Source organism: Bombus fervidus, chromosome 5, assembly GCF_041682495.2.
Source record: "Bombus fervidus isolate BK054 chromosome 5, iyBomFerv1, whole genome shotgun sequence".
NCBI lineage: Eukaryota > Metazoa > Arthropoda > Insecta > Hymenoptera > Apidae > Bombus > Bombus fervidus.
The window spans coordinates 10,619,589-10,636,006 of record NC_091521.1 but is presented as its reverse complement, the minus strand read 5'-3'; the positions used below and the strand labels follow the sequence as shown (position 1 = coordinate 10,636,006).

The window sequence follows — 16,418 nt, the reverse complement described above, 5'->3', positions numbered from 1 at the left end:
CGTATTTATTACTAAATTTTTGAAGGAAGTAACGCTTCATCCTCGATCGATAAATAACGACCATGTCGTCGTTACTTAGCTAATTGCCAATTACGAAGAACTGATGCTTCCCAAAGACAGATTGTATCTAACAGGAAGAAGATGAAGAACTGGATTGCATGCTGCAAAAGACAAGAGTATGAAACCTATTTTCACGTAAAGCTATTCTGTCAAAAACACTTTCGCGTTCTAATTTTCTCAATCATATTGTTTTTCATTATCTTTTTTTTTATTATCAATGCAAATGAGTAACGTGAGTGCAATAAATGAATCAATAAATTAATACAAATTTTAACGTAAAACCGGCGAACATGTTGCAAATTTTAATTGAGTTTCTAATTGGTGAACTACGATTAAAAGGCAGGTTACGTCCGCTTCGAATGGATATAACTCGATTAAAAAAAACAGAATTGCGCTTAAGCGTACTAAATATCGAAGAGAGATAGAGCAAAAAGAAGAATTGAAATCGGATGAAACGCGAAATGAAGAACGTGGAAAGTGCATGGATCCTGGCGGAATAAAAAGTAAAAAGCGGCCGAGTGATCTCGCGTAGAAAAAGGCTTATAGGAAAATTCTTTGCCAAAGAGGGGCGTGGATTTTCATGGAATTTATTCGATCTGATCTTTGAAGCCGCTAGTCCCGATAGTAGATGCATCTATATACGGATGCAGTAGCAGCAACTCAAGATCAGAAAAGTAACCGGAAGTGGTGCGGGGAGTAGGAAAATTCATGAGAAGGGGATCAATCGGAAAAGGAATCACTACCCTTAAGCTCTCTCTTGCTCTTCGCCTCTCTCTTTCCTTCTTTTTATCCCTCCCCTATCTTGGAGTCTTTTTGCTTCTTTTTCTTCGTCGCTACCACTCTCATTAAACTTTCTACGAAAATGCCAGGACTCCAATGAGGAAACAAATTTTCAACTTTAAACGGGTATTCGCGGAAGCGTGAATTAAGACTGTCAAATGGTTTATAGGCGGTGCTATTCCTTTTACAATAGCTTTATGATTATACTTTATAGTTTCTAATAATTTGTATATTTATCATATGATTATTATTTTATCTATCGCTGACATTCTCGTCTGTTTTTCATTGTCACAGTGAGTATAATAGAAATAACTAGTTTCGTTTATGTGTGTACAGCAATTTTATTATTTATTTTCAATAAAACAATCTTCAGATTTGTACATGTATACGTATAAACTTCTTTATTATATGTATATATATATTATAAGTTTTACTGATTGTAAGAACTAGATTCTGTTAGATTCTATTAGACATTTAAAATAGATTTCTGTGAATTATCAGTCGTAGGATTTCACACATCGTTTACAAATAATAAAACAATTTCACATTTATCGCAACATGCCAAATTGACTCAAGGAACAAAATATGCATACAAATGTGAATTTGATCGTATGGGTTTTCATACACTTAAGTTCTATATATTCGACTGAAAGAAAATTATTCTTTATTTGTTACTCGTATATTGTAGAAATCGTACAATGTACTCTTAAAGAAGAAATCAAAATCTACAAAAGTATCGTGACCTATTGATTTAAATATTAAAAGACAAATAAAATGCGCAGAATTACATACTTCAGATCACTAATCTCTGCTTGAAATTATACATTCTTCCTCTTATCTGTTGTAAGTATACTAATAAATGCATACGTAACAAAGGAGACTTATTGCTAAGTGTCTAACAACGTTCCTTCTAATTCTCTTCTTTCTGGTCTGTGAGAAAGCTGCAAGTAGAAAAGCGTACATGAATTTAAACTCGGCCCTCGTTTTCCGCTGTAACTTGCAGTTAGATACGTACGAGTTCTTGTTTGCACGCGGCTGACTTTCAACCGTTCTTCGAATAAGATCGCTCCATTCACCTCACGGCTCTCTCGTTAATTATTAATTATTTGTCAAGTTCCTCTAACTTTGTTACCGTATTTAAATAGTTTCACGTATAGTACTAAAAAGAATAAAAAAGTAACAGAACCTTGTTTATTTAATTATGGATAAATCGATCTGTGATGGCCTTTAAAAACGTTAGACCCTTTTTTAGTTCTTAGTCGATATTTATGTAAATTCATATTTAGTAATAAGTCTGCATTAAATGAAATTTTAATGAAGTGAAGTCAAACGTTTCGTTCTAGTATAACACAATGTAACTATTTATTGAAGCTCAATAAATAATTGAGTAGTGACATTATCAATATACCATAATAATTAGCGAATTATTCGAAGAAACGGGTTATTTATTTTCTCTTTCTATATTAATAGTTATATATAATATCGATGTTTCGATGTGTAGAGCATGCTGAGTATATTTTTGAGATTTTCTTTAAGATTCATCGTTCTTTTATAGGTTGCCACAGCAGCAGACAGGAAGAAGCTGTACTTCAATGTGGCCCAGGAACCAAGCGGAAACCAGATAGTGACCGTCGAAGGTGGTGGCGTGAACGCAACAGTGGTCACTGCAAATATCGCTGCTACCAATGGATTGATTCACATCATCGACAGAGTTCTTGGTGTACCCTATACCAATGTGCTGGAAAAACTTAGAACCGACCCTATGCTCAAGTATGTTAATATCTTTGTAACACTCAATATACCTTCGAGTTAAAATTGAAATATCTAGTAGAGTGAAATTTGAAATTTATTCAATATGAACTTAGATGTCTTTTTACAGTTTAATTAATTTTTATTTATTATATATCCTCTATTTTACTTGATAAATGCCATCGATGGTCTCTGTCTCATGAAATATGAAATATAAATCAAAATGGACTGGTTTACGCTAAGTAATTCATATAACGCAAGTTACTGTGGATCATTTAAGATCTACCGATACTAATTAAGAGCTAAATAATGTTTTGTTTTTGACATCATTGATGATTGAATGATTTCCTGCTACAACTTATTAAGATTGAATTTTAGATCCCAATTCTATTTATGTAATTATTTTAAACAGCTATTTATATTAGGATATATATTAGAATAAATATTAGAGGATATGTAGCACAGAGAATTTTCTACAACAAAATTGATACAGTGAAATAATCTATGAATTAATTTTATCTTCTTTGTCGTCGTTTACTACATTGGTATAGAACTGTAATTATACGCTATTCTTGTATATTTCATTAGAGGACCCATTTTGTAAATTAAATCGATTCTGTCAATTATATCAGAAACTACATAAATGTGTATTCTAGAAAAGATCTTGTTTGTTCCGTGCAAAATAATTGATTTTAATTATTCCACTATGTATTTCGAATTTTTTTTTATCCTTAAATCTAATTAAAGGACATGAGAAATTTTCAGTCCAATTACCATTAACGTGCTTCGTTTAACTGATACAGTAAGTGGAGCTCTTATGTAAAGAATTGGGTAATTTTACCAATTACACGTCGATCTATTAAATTCGTACCGAATGCAATTGCATTCGATTTTCTATTGAAATCGCTTCTGCATTCAACCAGAATTGAATTATTCCCCAAAAATGTTCAATTTATGCGTGTCAGTTCAAACGACGAATATACTCGTCATGCATCTCTCCTGTGACTTTCACACATTTAAAACTGATTTTTTTTTTTTATAAAAAATTTGTTAAGTAAACTAGGAGTTTCGTACAGTGTTGTACTTCAACTACGAAAGAGAAACAATTTGTATGGAAATTTTTATGTGTCCAACTATCGTGTGTATTACATGAACAAACATTCTTTTCACACACGAAACATGTATATTTCCATTTCCGGTAGATTGCTCTAATGAAACTGATTCCAAGTACATGTTCGAACCGTATGAATATTGCGCAACCAGATCCACCGTGATTTAATTCCCCTCTCGTTATTTCAATTATCGATGCATCGATAATGGAAAATCCAATTAAATGATATGCCAATAACCGATAAATAAACTTTCGCGACGCTAAAACCCCGTTAAATGAGTAAGCTTCCATAACTAAACATTTATGCGTTTGATGCTATTCGTATATGAAGCTGATCCGAACGATTTTCCATCGATCTAAAACTCTATGAATATCTGGTAAAACGTTTGTCACGCATCGAAGAAGGGGAAAATAAAAATCGTAGAGAAAGAACGTCGTTATCAACAAGCGTTTGCTAATTGTCAACACGTATCGCGTCTTTTATGGGCTATCAAAAATTTATGATAGTTGATGAACAAAAAATAGATGTATTTACATCGATATTCTACAAATTTAGAAACACTTGTAGTATCAGATATTGTGAAGCACAAAATGGAAATAATTGAGCAAAATTATTAAATTTCAAACGAAATATAAATTATGTATAAAGCGTCAGATAATCAAACCTCCACTGCACCACATTTCTCGAATCCGATAATTCAACGTAAAATTTCCGTCCAAATAAATATAATTAATACTTCAGCAGAGGAGTCGTTCTTTTTCTCTAACGATGAAACGTGTTAACTCAAACGTAGCATCTGGAAACATCTGGCGAGACGAATTTATTAGTGTACGATATATTCGGCAGAAACGATGCAACATTATGAAGGGTAGGATGGCCACCAAGTACCCCATCTTGTTACGTGGAAACGTTGAACCACCATTGCCCAGGAAACGATCGGTTATACGGTGCCTTTAATGCCATTAGCCCCTTTATACGATGGCTATCGTTATTCGATGCGGTGGATGGATGGTGATGTCAGCATTCCATCACCCCACACCATGATATCTAGACTGTAGACGAGAAAAGCCATTGATAGTAGTGGTTCTCCCTGGCTGTGCCTATACGTCACGTCTATACGTTTACGAATATCAAGATCCACTACATCGATTTGTTTGCCTCAACGTTCTACCCTTTTGCCACTCGCTGACTATCAGCTCTTGATTTACAAACTGTTTCAAAACGAATGATGCCATTCATGGGAACGTGGAAGATTTCTCGATCTCTTCGATCGATCGTATTGTATGAACGCTTAGATTGGTTTCTAAGAGGATCGTATGCCTCAGGCTACAGTTAACTGCTCTATTACTGTATGTGTCTTGAGGAAACGGAAATTGTGGATCGAGTTCGAAAGCCACAATCGAGACCCACTAGTTTCCCTTATGGACTGTTTGGAAGGGTAAGAGTGAAGACTCTAGGAATTAAGGTCAAAAAGGGAAACACTTGCAGAGATGGGGATGTGTAAGATATCTTTAACTGTTGGTTGAAAGATTGTAATGTGAGATTTCCGTGATGATAGTTAATTAACCGCTTCAGGACCATATTTTTTGAGGAGTGAACGGAAATTTGTTCGATCAAAGAAGATAGATACATTTTTTGAGATATTTTCATGTAGTATTCATGTGAAAATTATCACATATTATATATTATATATTATATATCAATTATCTCCTCCAGAAAAGAACTTTCTGGGGGAAAAAAATTTTGTTTTGTCAGTTATCAATAATAGGAATATATTCTTTCTGATAATCCTATGTAGGACGATAAATTTATTTTCATTATTACATTTATCGTTTACTTACGTATAACGTAAAGGCTCAGCCAAAATCATGGATGTAGAAGAATAATCCTTTCTTCTTCCCTTTCTTAAAAATACCATTTTATAAAATGTTTCTTAAAATGCTAGGAAGTAGAAGTATTTGTATCTTACATTGGTTTTCTTCTAATGTTGATTCATTTGTATAAATCATAAATTTCTTCAATTTATTTCTTTGTCTTTTTCAAGTTCCACCTACTTCCTTGGACAACGCATTGGATTCAACAGTCAACTGAACGAAACGAGGACGCGTTTTACATACTTTGCCCCACGCGATTATGCCTGGAGTGTGTCTGCCATCAGCTACCCATCTACTACGAAAAAGATCTTCATGCCTGAATACAGCTATCATGTAAGTATTCTCATATGAATTTAATAATTTAAAACTACTGCTACATCACGATAGATGAAAATAACTTTTATTGTCATTCCAATACTTAGAACATTATACAAATACTATAAATTAAAGGAATAATAGAAGATTTTCGAAGATTTCAAAATCACCTCTATATTTTTGACATAATGCTACATAATATTTTGTACTTAATGCATTTTCTTATTCCATATGAATCAGTATCGCGATATTTATACATCTCAATTTCAATTTCCCAAAGAAACCTCCTTCTACCGAATTCTCATGTTATCAACGTATTGACGGTAGCAATCACTTCACAAAAATAATTTTCCAACTCCAATTTCCTATCAAGAGAAATCTATACTACAATATCTAACATGTAAATCTACTTATAGGCGAGACAAATCTTAGAACGACACCTCGTGATAGCAGACGAGGCGTACACGATGGCGAAGCTAAGAGAGATGAAACACAACGAGACCTTCGTTCTTCCTGCAGCCAGAGACAGTCTGAAGCTTCGTGTCCGTGAAGCTGGCGAAAGTGAGTAAAGATAATCACGTCGTCCCAAAAAATAATCGTTTTGCATAAGCACTTTTGCAATTGCTCAGATATTCTTCAACTCAACGGTACACTCGACGTTTATTTCGATTTATCCTTCTGTCAGTATTAAACGTAAATGTGTCCAGGTATCGTATATGTATCGTATTTTTTGTTCTTGCTCTTCTCGAAACGGATAAAACAAGAAAATAACGCTTTGTACTCACACGCTCCATGTTATGGGGCTTTTTCTGTTCATTTTCAAACCTGGTGCTATTTGGTTACATTTAGATGACACGTACGACGAAAACATGATCCGACCAAAAACTTTCGGTGAGTGAGTTCAGTCTTTAGACGTCGCCGATGAGCGACGACACGTGCTTTCACCAGTACGAGCTCTGCGCACATTTGTCAATTTTGTGAAGGGTTCCTCGCACTTTCACGCACTATGTTTAACGCGCGCACATATAATTTTAAAGAGAAAAATCTACTTGGTAGTAAATATAATGTATTTTCGATGTACGATAAATGTATAAACGTAAAGATCAAGCGATGACAGTCTGCCAAAAGTTTCTGACGATTGCTCCCTACAGACGCGTCAATTTCATTGTCCAAATTTTATAATTCGATTCTATATTCTAATAAGTTGGGCTTATGTGTGAATCGTTTCAAAACGAAGAACATATCGATAGTAGGAATTTTGAAATTTTTTCATTTTGTTCATTTCCATTAACAACCATAATTCTAATCAACTACAAACATTTATAGATCAGCTCCAATTCCATTCAGTTGAGACAGATCAGGGGTTCAATGATAGAAAAATTATCATACACATGATGTAATGAATTAGTGTGCAATTTATTGCTACATCTATCTCATTCGTTAGACCTACAGTTACTTGTGTTGAACTTACCTAAGAATCTTTTGTGAATATATCATGTGTGTTATACAAAACATTTTGAAATTTCATCAGCGCTATAATGAGACACAGCTATTATGGTTATATTAGTAAAGTTTGAAGGAAATCTGAAAAAGAACACAGATACCAGATATTTACTGCAATTTATTGTCATTTTATTATACTTGAGTCAATTATCCATTATATTCAACGAAAACATCTTTGACAGTAATTATACGTTTAAAACAATTATTCACATGTTGTACTAAATATTTTTGTGATTTCTGTAAAATATATACTTATACTAAACGTCTTGCATTTTTCATATATATTCTCGAATTTGTTTCAACCTTTGAAAATGCTCCAAAATATTTTGTGTAATAATATATTCATAAAAGATTTTATAGTAATCTAGCGTAAGTTGAATAAATTTTTTATTGAAAAAGAATTCTTATCAAATGTGGTAGTAATGTTATGAAAGATAAAAATTGAAGAATAAAAGTCGAGGAATAGAGATAGTTTCAAACGTTGACATAACTTGTATCTGCATTCTATTCTGAAAATTTTTCGAGTCACCCGCATATTTGGAGCCGCAGATTTCGAAATGCACACATTTATCGTTTACACTGTTACAAAATACACGAACATTTGACAAAGGAAGACACAAAACGATTTTTTCAATATGACAAATTTGAACACGAGCCCACTATGTACGAGAGTCGTTTGATCACGTGTCCTCGTTCACATAATTACTAACACGTATTATAATCACGTTTCATTTGCGTTAAAATCTGATCAAGTACGCGCGTTTCACGCAGTCTCAGTGCTTGAAAGGAATGCTTCTTTATGCTCAGAATATGTAGAACGCGCTTCTCTACTTCACAATTGTTTACATTGTTAATGCTTCTGAATCGTACGCGTGCACGATGAGCGAAATACGTATCTGTACTTTTCAGCCATATTCGAATAAATCTAACTATCATCAACGTAGATAGACGCAGCCCTTGTCCTTCTCTTGACGAACTTTTTATATTGTATCTTTGGTTTGACTAAGGTAACAGGATGACTAAACTCGTTGTTGTGACGATTGTTGACGTTGTCGTGCTCGCTGTATGTGAAACAATTCATTGATAGATTGCTAATACAGTACATGCTTGTGTCTGTCGTGATTCTTGTTGGTGAACCTCTTTTCAATTTAATTTTTAATTCCTCCTTTAAGCGAGAAGTTGTGGAATTGGTTTTTAAATATAGTAAATTTTTCGAAGATAGACAATCGAAAACTAGTACATTTAATTTTGAAATATAAATGTTGTATTACGTTAAATATAGTAGAAATATTATTAACGTAAGAGTTTCTGTTATTTCTTATTCTAATATTTGAAGTAAAGAAAATTAGATACGGATATGAAAGTTCACTCTCATACGGTAGAATATTTTACGATGGGAAATAAGCGAAAATAACGGCAAAGACAAGAAGAAAACAGGATGCCTGAGCTCGAGCTCACTCAAATTTTTCCAGCATTCATCGTTGTATTCTCGTCGTGTAATCATTTACCAGTAGCAAAATAGTCGATTGCGTCAACGCCAAAATTAATAACAATTGGCGTGTTGAATTTTATAAATCGTGCTAGGTATTGTAACATTTAATTGTTTGAACAATTTTCACAGTGAGTATTTTTATGATGTCGCAGGAAAACAACTGACACACGCCATACATATTGCTTGTTATTCGCTTGAACAAGTCGATTGAGCTTGTTACAGTAAAAACGCAGGACTAGCTTCCGGCGTGAACACGATTAACCCATACAATCGTGTTCATCGTCACCGTCGTCGCTTTTTCTGTGAAAATATCGCTGATCCTACGAAAGCGTTCCAGCACATGTTAATATCGAATTTCTTGTTTTATGTTCTCCGATTAAATATTCCGTCGAACAATTAGTACTTGATGTTTTTCTTTGAATTTTGTGGAAATATAAGCCTGACAAGAATGAACAGGGATGAAAACTTATCATTAGATTTACGAAAAAAGAATATGAAAACATAAGCAGAGAGGAACTAATTGGACAGCTACGAAAGTTATTATCGCTGGATTTTATACTTTCATGCACGTAGCTAAAGAAATCTAATCTACTTATTAGATATTGAAATGAGCATTTTACTTTGGATATTTCATATATTTTTGCATATATTTATATATATATTTCAAATATTATTTCATATATTTTTCATATATATCTTCTGCACAAACGTCCAATTAATCCATAGATATATACAGTCTAATTAGCACGAGTCATAATTCTTCGATTCTAATGATCAAAGTTGGGATTTTAATGAATATTTGTCTTCTCCTTTTCAAGGATATATCATTTCCATTTTCCGTGGAAAATTATTTTCTCGTTATCTGGAATTTCATGTTTGGAAGAGATTACACTTTTTCTTCGTTATTGTTTAATCTTCATTATTCAATAAATGCATAATTTTGAAATGCATAATGATAGAATATAATAGGAGAGTATAGAGTATTAATGTTATACGGTGAAAAAAATTAATGAATAAGAAAAGAGAAACGCAGGAGGTAATAAAACAACTCTGAAAATATCGCAACTTGGTCGTTATCCCGCTACTACGTATTCATTGTACTATGCATGCGAACAGGATATCAGTTTGGACGTAAATTTGTATTATGTCTATTTCGTACGAGAAAATACGAGAAGATGAGAAAAAGTTGCGGATGCGGGATAGATGGCGAACGGTTTTGCGCGAAATATATTGGCTGCCATTTCCTTTCGCGACGATAAATGGACGTGACGAACGCGGAATAGAACGATATGGACACCTGTAAATTGTCCTCAACTGTAGTTATCTATCGTCTGTTTTAATTTACAAGCTTTTTGCGGCGAGCTTTCTGTGTCATATCCCGTTCTAGAGCAAAACAGTTTGTTTGCCACGGATTCGCTTCAAAGGATTCCTATGTACGCTATTATAGGAGTATAAAAACCTTTCATTTGCGAAAAGATATTAGAAATGAAGAGATAGAAGCCACGTTTTTGATAAAAATTTCGTTATTTAGTAGTTACATTCGTTGATTAAGTAATCAGCTACTAAATTAAAGACACGTACTAATAAAATGGCTTGAGATACTTGACAATATTATTCGCGTTTCTAAAATTAAGTATGTAAAACAATTTACAAGTAACAGGTAACAAAACGATTTTATTTTGATGTAGAATTTATCTTTAAATAACTTATTATGAAATTGAAAATACATTATGATATAATTTTAAATATTTGGAAATATTCTTCCATGGCCAGCGTCAATTAAATATCGAAGTTAGACAAATTAGTAAAACTTGAAAATAAGTATAAATCTTCTCTATGTTAGATTAAGAAATACCTTTTTCAAAACCATTATCGAATTTTACAACGCGATCGTTGAATATCTTCGAAATAAATAGTCTTATATAGATATAGACACGTCGTCTAAATAAATATTGAAGTTATTAAAAATTCCAAACAATTATCTATTCCTTTACTAATAATTTAGATAACAAAGACATCTTCCATAATAAAATTGGTAAATTCTATATTCGATAAATGACTATGAAATCACAAAAAATAAAGAAAGAATAGATTCATCATAGCGCGATTCGATTTCGATACACGGTAATTTGGTGGCTTCCGGGGCACTCTCGGCGAGCTGAGGTCGACGAAGAACGTGCACAATTATGGGTCGAGACCGCAAGACGATTTATTATGCACCTTTCGACCACCATTTAAATGCAAATTCCTTGATTACCGCTGGTGCTAATTGCTACGTGCTTTGCTCGGTCATTCGCTTGGCCACGAATCGCGCGAATCGTGAGAACGTTTTCTATTTTCAACGAATGTTACCGATGCAACGAATGGACGCGCAGGAAGAACACGAAAGGGGAGCGAAACACGTGGTAATATCGAAAGAAATAATGAAGCAAAGAGAGAAACAAGAGAATAATTGAATCGGATAGAGGAACCATGAGCATAAAATTGCAGATGAAAGATACCTCAGCGTATCTGGAAAAAGATGAAAATTGCTAACTTGAAAATGAAAGGAGCAAACGAGAGTCATCAGCCTGTTTATCGTATTTCTTTGAACGCTTCTCTCCTATTTTTTCTTTCTTTTTTTACTGTCTTAAATTAATTTCTTTGCTTCTATATTGATAACTTCATAATATTGCTGTGTTTTAACCATACAATTATAGATTTGCTGGAAGATCAGGACACTTACTGATCTCTTATAAAACACACCTCTCAGTTAGAAAATTCAATGAAGTTTGTAAAAATTTGAATCTCATTTGTGAAATCACTTGTAGAATTTATTGAATGGAATCAGGAAGATAATAAATACTTTGAAAGATCTAATAATTCATATACCAAAATTAATTAATTAAAACAGCGATTGAGCAAAAGATACATAGAAGAAAAAATGTATGTTATTATTTGGAAAATTTTTTTCCTTTTCCTAAAGGTTTTAACAAATACCTGATAATTTTTTCAGATTTGCCTCATTTCCTATAAGCGTCCTAGTACGTATGAACAAGGCTGAATATGTTATTTGAAAAAATGCTACAAATGATTCTCGATTTTCTTAATTGTATCGTTGAAATAACCAATTATTATTTAACAACCTCAATATAAAATTTACAAAACGTCTGCATCGAATGATATTCACAACACTAAGCATCTATATATGATAATCACATTTCTCAAGCTTTTTCAGATCGACTGCTACTCGTAACACACACGATTTTCCAACAAACGATAGATTAACTTAACTTCCAGTCAGTTGATCACCAAATGAAATGTTACACACTTTGAAACGCGAAAGATATCTTAATTTAAATAAAAAAGAAAAAATACAACAGTTAACGAAATACCAAGTGTATAACTTTATGAATATTTGCTACATGCATTTTGCGTCTTCGTGTTCCATAGATTGAAAACTTGACGTTCAAATGTAATTTAGTGACGCCGGACTTCATGCTCGACAAGTGAACGCTCACTGGAATTTTTCTATCGCTGCAAACATCACGACTCGCTTCGTTCATCTAATCTATCGATCCAGCTTTGTAAGTGAATATCGACACAACTTATCGATGGAAATCATTTCTCTTTGCAGGTTACCAGATCGAATGGGAGGGTACATGGATTCGAGTGTTTCGTCCGGACGTCGAGTGCACCAACGGTATCATCCACGTAATCGATGCAGTTTTACTGAAGGACAGCGACATCAGGGTGACCGGAACCGCGTCGATCACTAGCCTTGCATCACACTTGATCATGATCCTGGTAGCCAAGTGGCTGCTTTAAGGACGAATCTCTTCTAAGTCTGTCATAGGTGCACCTAGGAATTTATTTCGGGACCGTCTCCGATCTTCCTCGTCCAAGAAAACGCAGTGCACGAGATCCGGATTCGAACTTTGAACTTGAACTCTGAACTTTGAAGGAAGTTGTTTTGAACGCGTGTTCGTCAGAGTCGATGATATCGGTCCTCGAACGACTCTGTTCTCGAATATTCGTAGAGATCAGAGTGGTCCGCGATCTCTCAAGTGTCGCTGCGTAAACTGTGTTCGAGGGGTTTTGGCTTTCGCCTCGCTTTTAATGGAAAAAGAATAAAGGCCCCCTTATATGTGTTCCCCGTGAAGAAACCGAGGCACGATCGATGGATCGGGGACGATCCTGAATGCGAAGCGACTCCAGGTCGAGACTCTTGACCTGATCTACAAGAGAAGATACCGTGGTTTCTGTCTCGATCAGACAAGAGCCTAACCGATCGATAAGCAACATGGGCGAAGCTTAAACAGGAACCATACTATTTAGCAGTTTCAAAGTTGAATTATCGTCGTCAGTAATGTTTCGCTACGAACGTGCAGGTGTTATTACGTAACTATAGAGATTCTTTTGATTTGAAGTTTTATCGTATCGATAGGAACCGTCAGGTGTCTCGTGCGCGCGGTCGTATGCCCTAGGAAGTCTAACACGAGAGTCTTCGAGGACCTTGCACGAATAAAATACATAAGAGAAAAGATTTCAACGGCGACGATCGCGCGGCGAGGCAATTTCGCGAGTTAGAGGCGCCATTGATCGTACCAAATGATAAATTAACCGTACCAACCAAGTAAGTAATTTAGAGAAAACTTTACGAACGAGAAAGAACGAACGTGAAGATAGAGCAGACATTTCGGGGAACTTTCTTCGAGTACAAGGGCAACGAGGGTTGGCCTTTTCTAGAGCAATTCTATTCAATTTCTCGTTAGGCTGGCAGAGAAGAGCACGTTTCTTCTTATTTTATTTTACTCGATTCAAGTTACCATGCTGGCGTTCCTCTTTTCTGAACGACCTAGGATTACGACCATACGAAAGTTCAACCAAACTGTGGAGGATCCAATTGTTCTTTCTATACCGATATTTTAGAAGAAACGCAGGTATAAGGATAATATATTCCTAACGCGTCACGCGTCTAACGTCGGTTTAGATCGAACGCCGTTGATCACTCAGGCCATAAAACTTTTTCGTACAACATACGACTCGCCTAATTATGGTACTTCGATTTCATTAACGATGATACGCTATAGTTCTGTGTGTATGTATGTATGAACGTCATTTCTCATGGCGCATGAATCATGCGGCGAGGTACACGAGTCGCCACCTTGTCGGCATCGCCGAAGAATCAAATGAAAATTGGATCTATGGGAACTCTGTCGATGTACATAACATAGGTAAAGCTAAACTTGTCCAAAACTTTGCAATACTATCTATATGCAGATCTTAATTAATCAATACTATATTGAGAAACTGTTTGCTCCAACCATTAACAGAAGAAAATCAAAAACAGAAGAAAGTGTAGTAGGATTTCATTTTTCTGAATCCATTCGGTTCAAACAGTTCATATAATAGGACTTCGATGATTCTTTTTAATAATTATGACCTTCCATTTATGTGAAAGAACTTTACGGCAATTAATTTAATTCAGGTATATCGATCAAAAAAGAGTAATTGGACGATTGATATTATATTTCACTTCGAAATGAGTGGCCATTTCTTTGGAAAGTAAATAACAACAAGTACAAAAATTTAATCCCCGTATTTAATTTACACCTCGAGTTCGAAAAATTATATTATATATCGATACTACGTATTAATATTATTAATTGTGTACTAATTAAAATTTTTTCTAATAAATATAACAAGAATTCCATTATAGATACAAATGTACTAATAAAATAATTTTCGTCTCTCCAAATCAAAAAATTATTCGAAAACATGGATAACAAAGTTATCGTATCATAAAAATGGTTTAAAAGAAACTGAGCGAAGAATGCAGTATCCCACTATAGTACTCCAGAGTTAGAAATCCTCTTGACCCAAAAAACGAAACTTTGAAACGATAATTGGGCATCGTTAACTTTCGACGTGTGGTTTTGCGCCTTAGTTGTGATTTCCAATTACACTTGCTCTCTGTATCATATCGTATTACACTGTTTACTTACTGATAATACTGCCATGTCTTATTGCAAGCCGAATTATACTTGCAAACGAGTTTTTGTACAATTATCCTTAAAAGAAACGGGAGCTTTGCCCATTAGAAGTGACTCGATCACATTCCGACATTCTGCAGGTTATTTGAACGAATCTTTGCATTTAAAGAGAAATTTTCAAGGCGAATTTGTTTCTTGCTTAACACATTCGCTGCTACCCAAGCATATTTATATTACGCCACTTATTGAATTAGATTTTAATTGTAAATAATTTTCCTGACAAAGCTATTGTGTTTTTAAATTTGTGCCTTTTCATACATGGACAGACTGCAAGAAACAGCGAATTAAACAAAATGTCACTATTTGAAATAATTATAGTAGCAGTGAATGTATTAATATGTTACTTGTGCTTGGACTGGGTAATTAATTATTACCATGCAAGTTCAAGTGAAGCCAACGTTCTTTTTGTTACCATACTCAATGCTTGGTATCAATTAAGAGTTAAACGTGCAATTTTATTCGAAATATTATTCGAGAGATATTAAAAATATTATTCAAAACATTAATTGTATGAAAACAAATGCAGTGATTGTACAAGCATAGGAACCATATGGCAGACGAAGCTTTTGTCTTGTTACTTTTCTGATTTATGCGAGAATTCGTTTAAGCAGACTGCATAACACGTAAAATACTCATCCAGAAACTTTTTTTTATCGACTGTACAGTGCTATATATAATATATCTATACATATATATTATATAGAATCATCTGTGTCAATGCACCGTGTCACAATAATGTCGTAACCGAGATTATTCCCGGATTTGTATTTTGTTTCGACTAACGTATCTCAGTTTAATCTTTTGCTATTTTATACCTTTCTTTTTACTTTATATTAATATTATATAAAATAACAATTCCTACTATACGTAACTATATAATAATTATACGTAATTAATTAATTTGAATCTAGTGAATAGTTTAATTTTTAAACTCCATAATCTCACTTGAACTGATATACACATATGAGATAGCGAAAGGTTAAACTGTAGACTCGTAATCCAAAATCAAGAAACAAAGCCGAAAGATTATAAGCAAATGACACATCACAGTTTCATTCCACGATTAGTAAGAGCTTAGCTATGTGTGTACAAGTAATTACAAAGATCGCGCGTGTCTGTTAAAAACAGAGAATAGATACAATCTATGAGAACCATTAGAGGTCAGTCAGATAGAAGACGAGAGAACCTGAGTATTCGAAGGTGAAGAAAGAAACGCCTCGGAATTTCGTTTCTTCATAGAGAATAAAATATTGCGACGAAAATAGGGCAGGGGGGATAAACAAATAAAATAGCGAAAAGTGTCGTTCAGTAATCGAAACGCCGAAACTAAAAGTGGAAGAAAAACAATGAACGATCGGATCGGACTCTGTCGAGTTTCCGGTCGTTTCACGCGCGTTAGTTAGGGAGGAGGAAAAAAAAAAAAGAAACACAACAAACAGAAAAAGAAATAAGAGAAGACAGAAGACTTGTAATTAAGAAATCATTCAGCTACCGCAAT

At 34.1% G+C, this 16,418-nt stretch overlaps 1 protein-coding gene across 3 annotated transcripts in view; it reads left to right on the top strand.

The window, feature by feature from the left end:
* Fas1 (fasciclin 1 Fas1 domain-containing) overlaps positions 1–13,734 on the top strand; it is a 380,856-nt gene extending 367,122 nt beyond the window's left edge. For 2 of the 3 annotated variants that reach the window (XM_072003874.1, XM_072003875.1), the window contains 5 exons: positions 2,396–2,610; positions 5,746–5,908; positions 6,307–6,451; positions 6,740–6,781; positions 12,502–13,734. In XM_072003874.1, coding sequence (XP_071859975.1) covers positions 2,396–2,610; positions 5,746–5,908; positions 6,307–6,451; positions 6,740–6,781; positions 12,502–12,692 — 756 coding nt within the window. In that variant the 3' untranslated portion in view covers positions 12,693–13,734. The remainder of the gene's footprint in view (positions 1–2,395; positions 2,611–5,745; positions 5,909–6,306; positions 6,452–6,739; positions 6,782–12,501) is intronic. The other variant, XM_072003876.1, reaches the window with a different exon arrangement.
* The last annotated feature ends 2,684 nt before the right edge of the window (positions 13,735–16,418 follow it).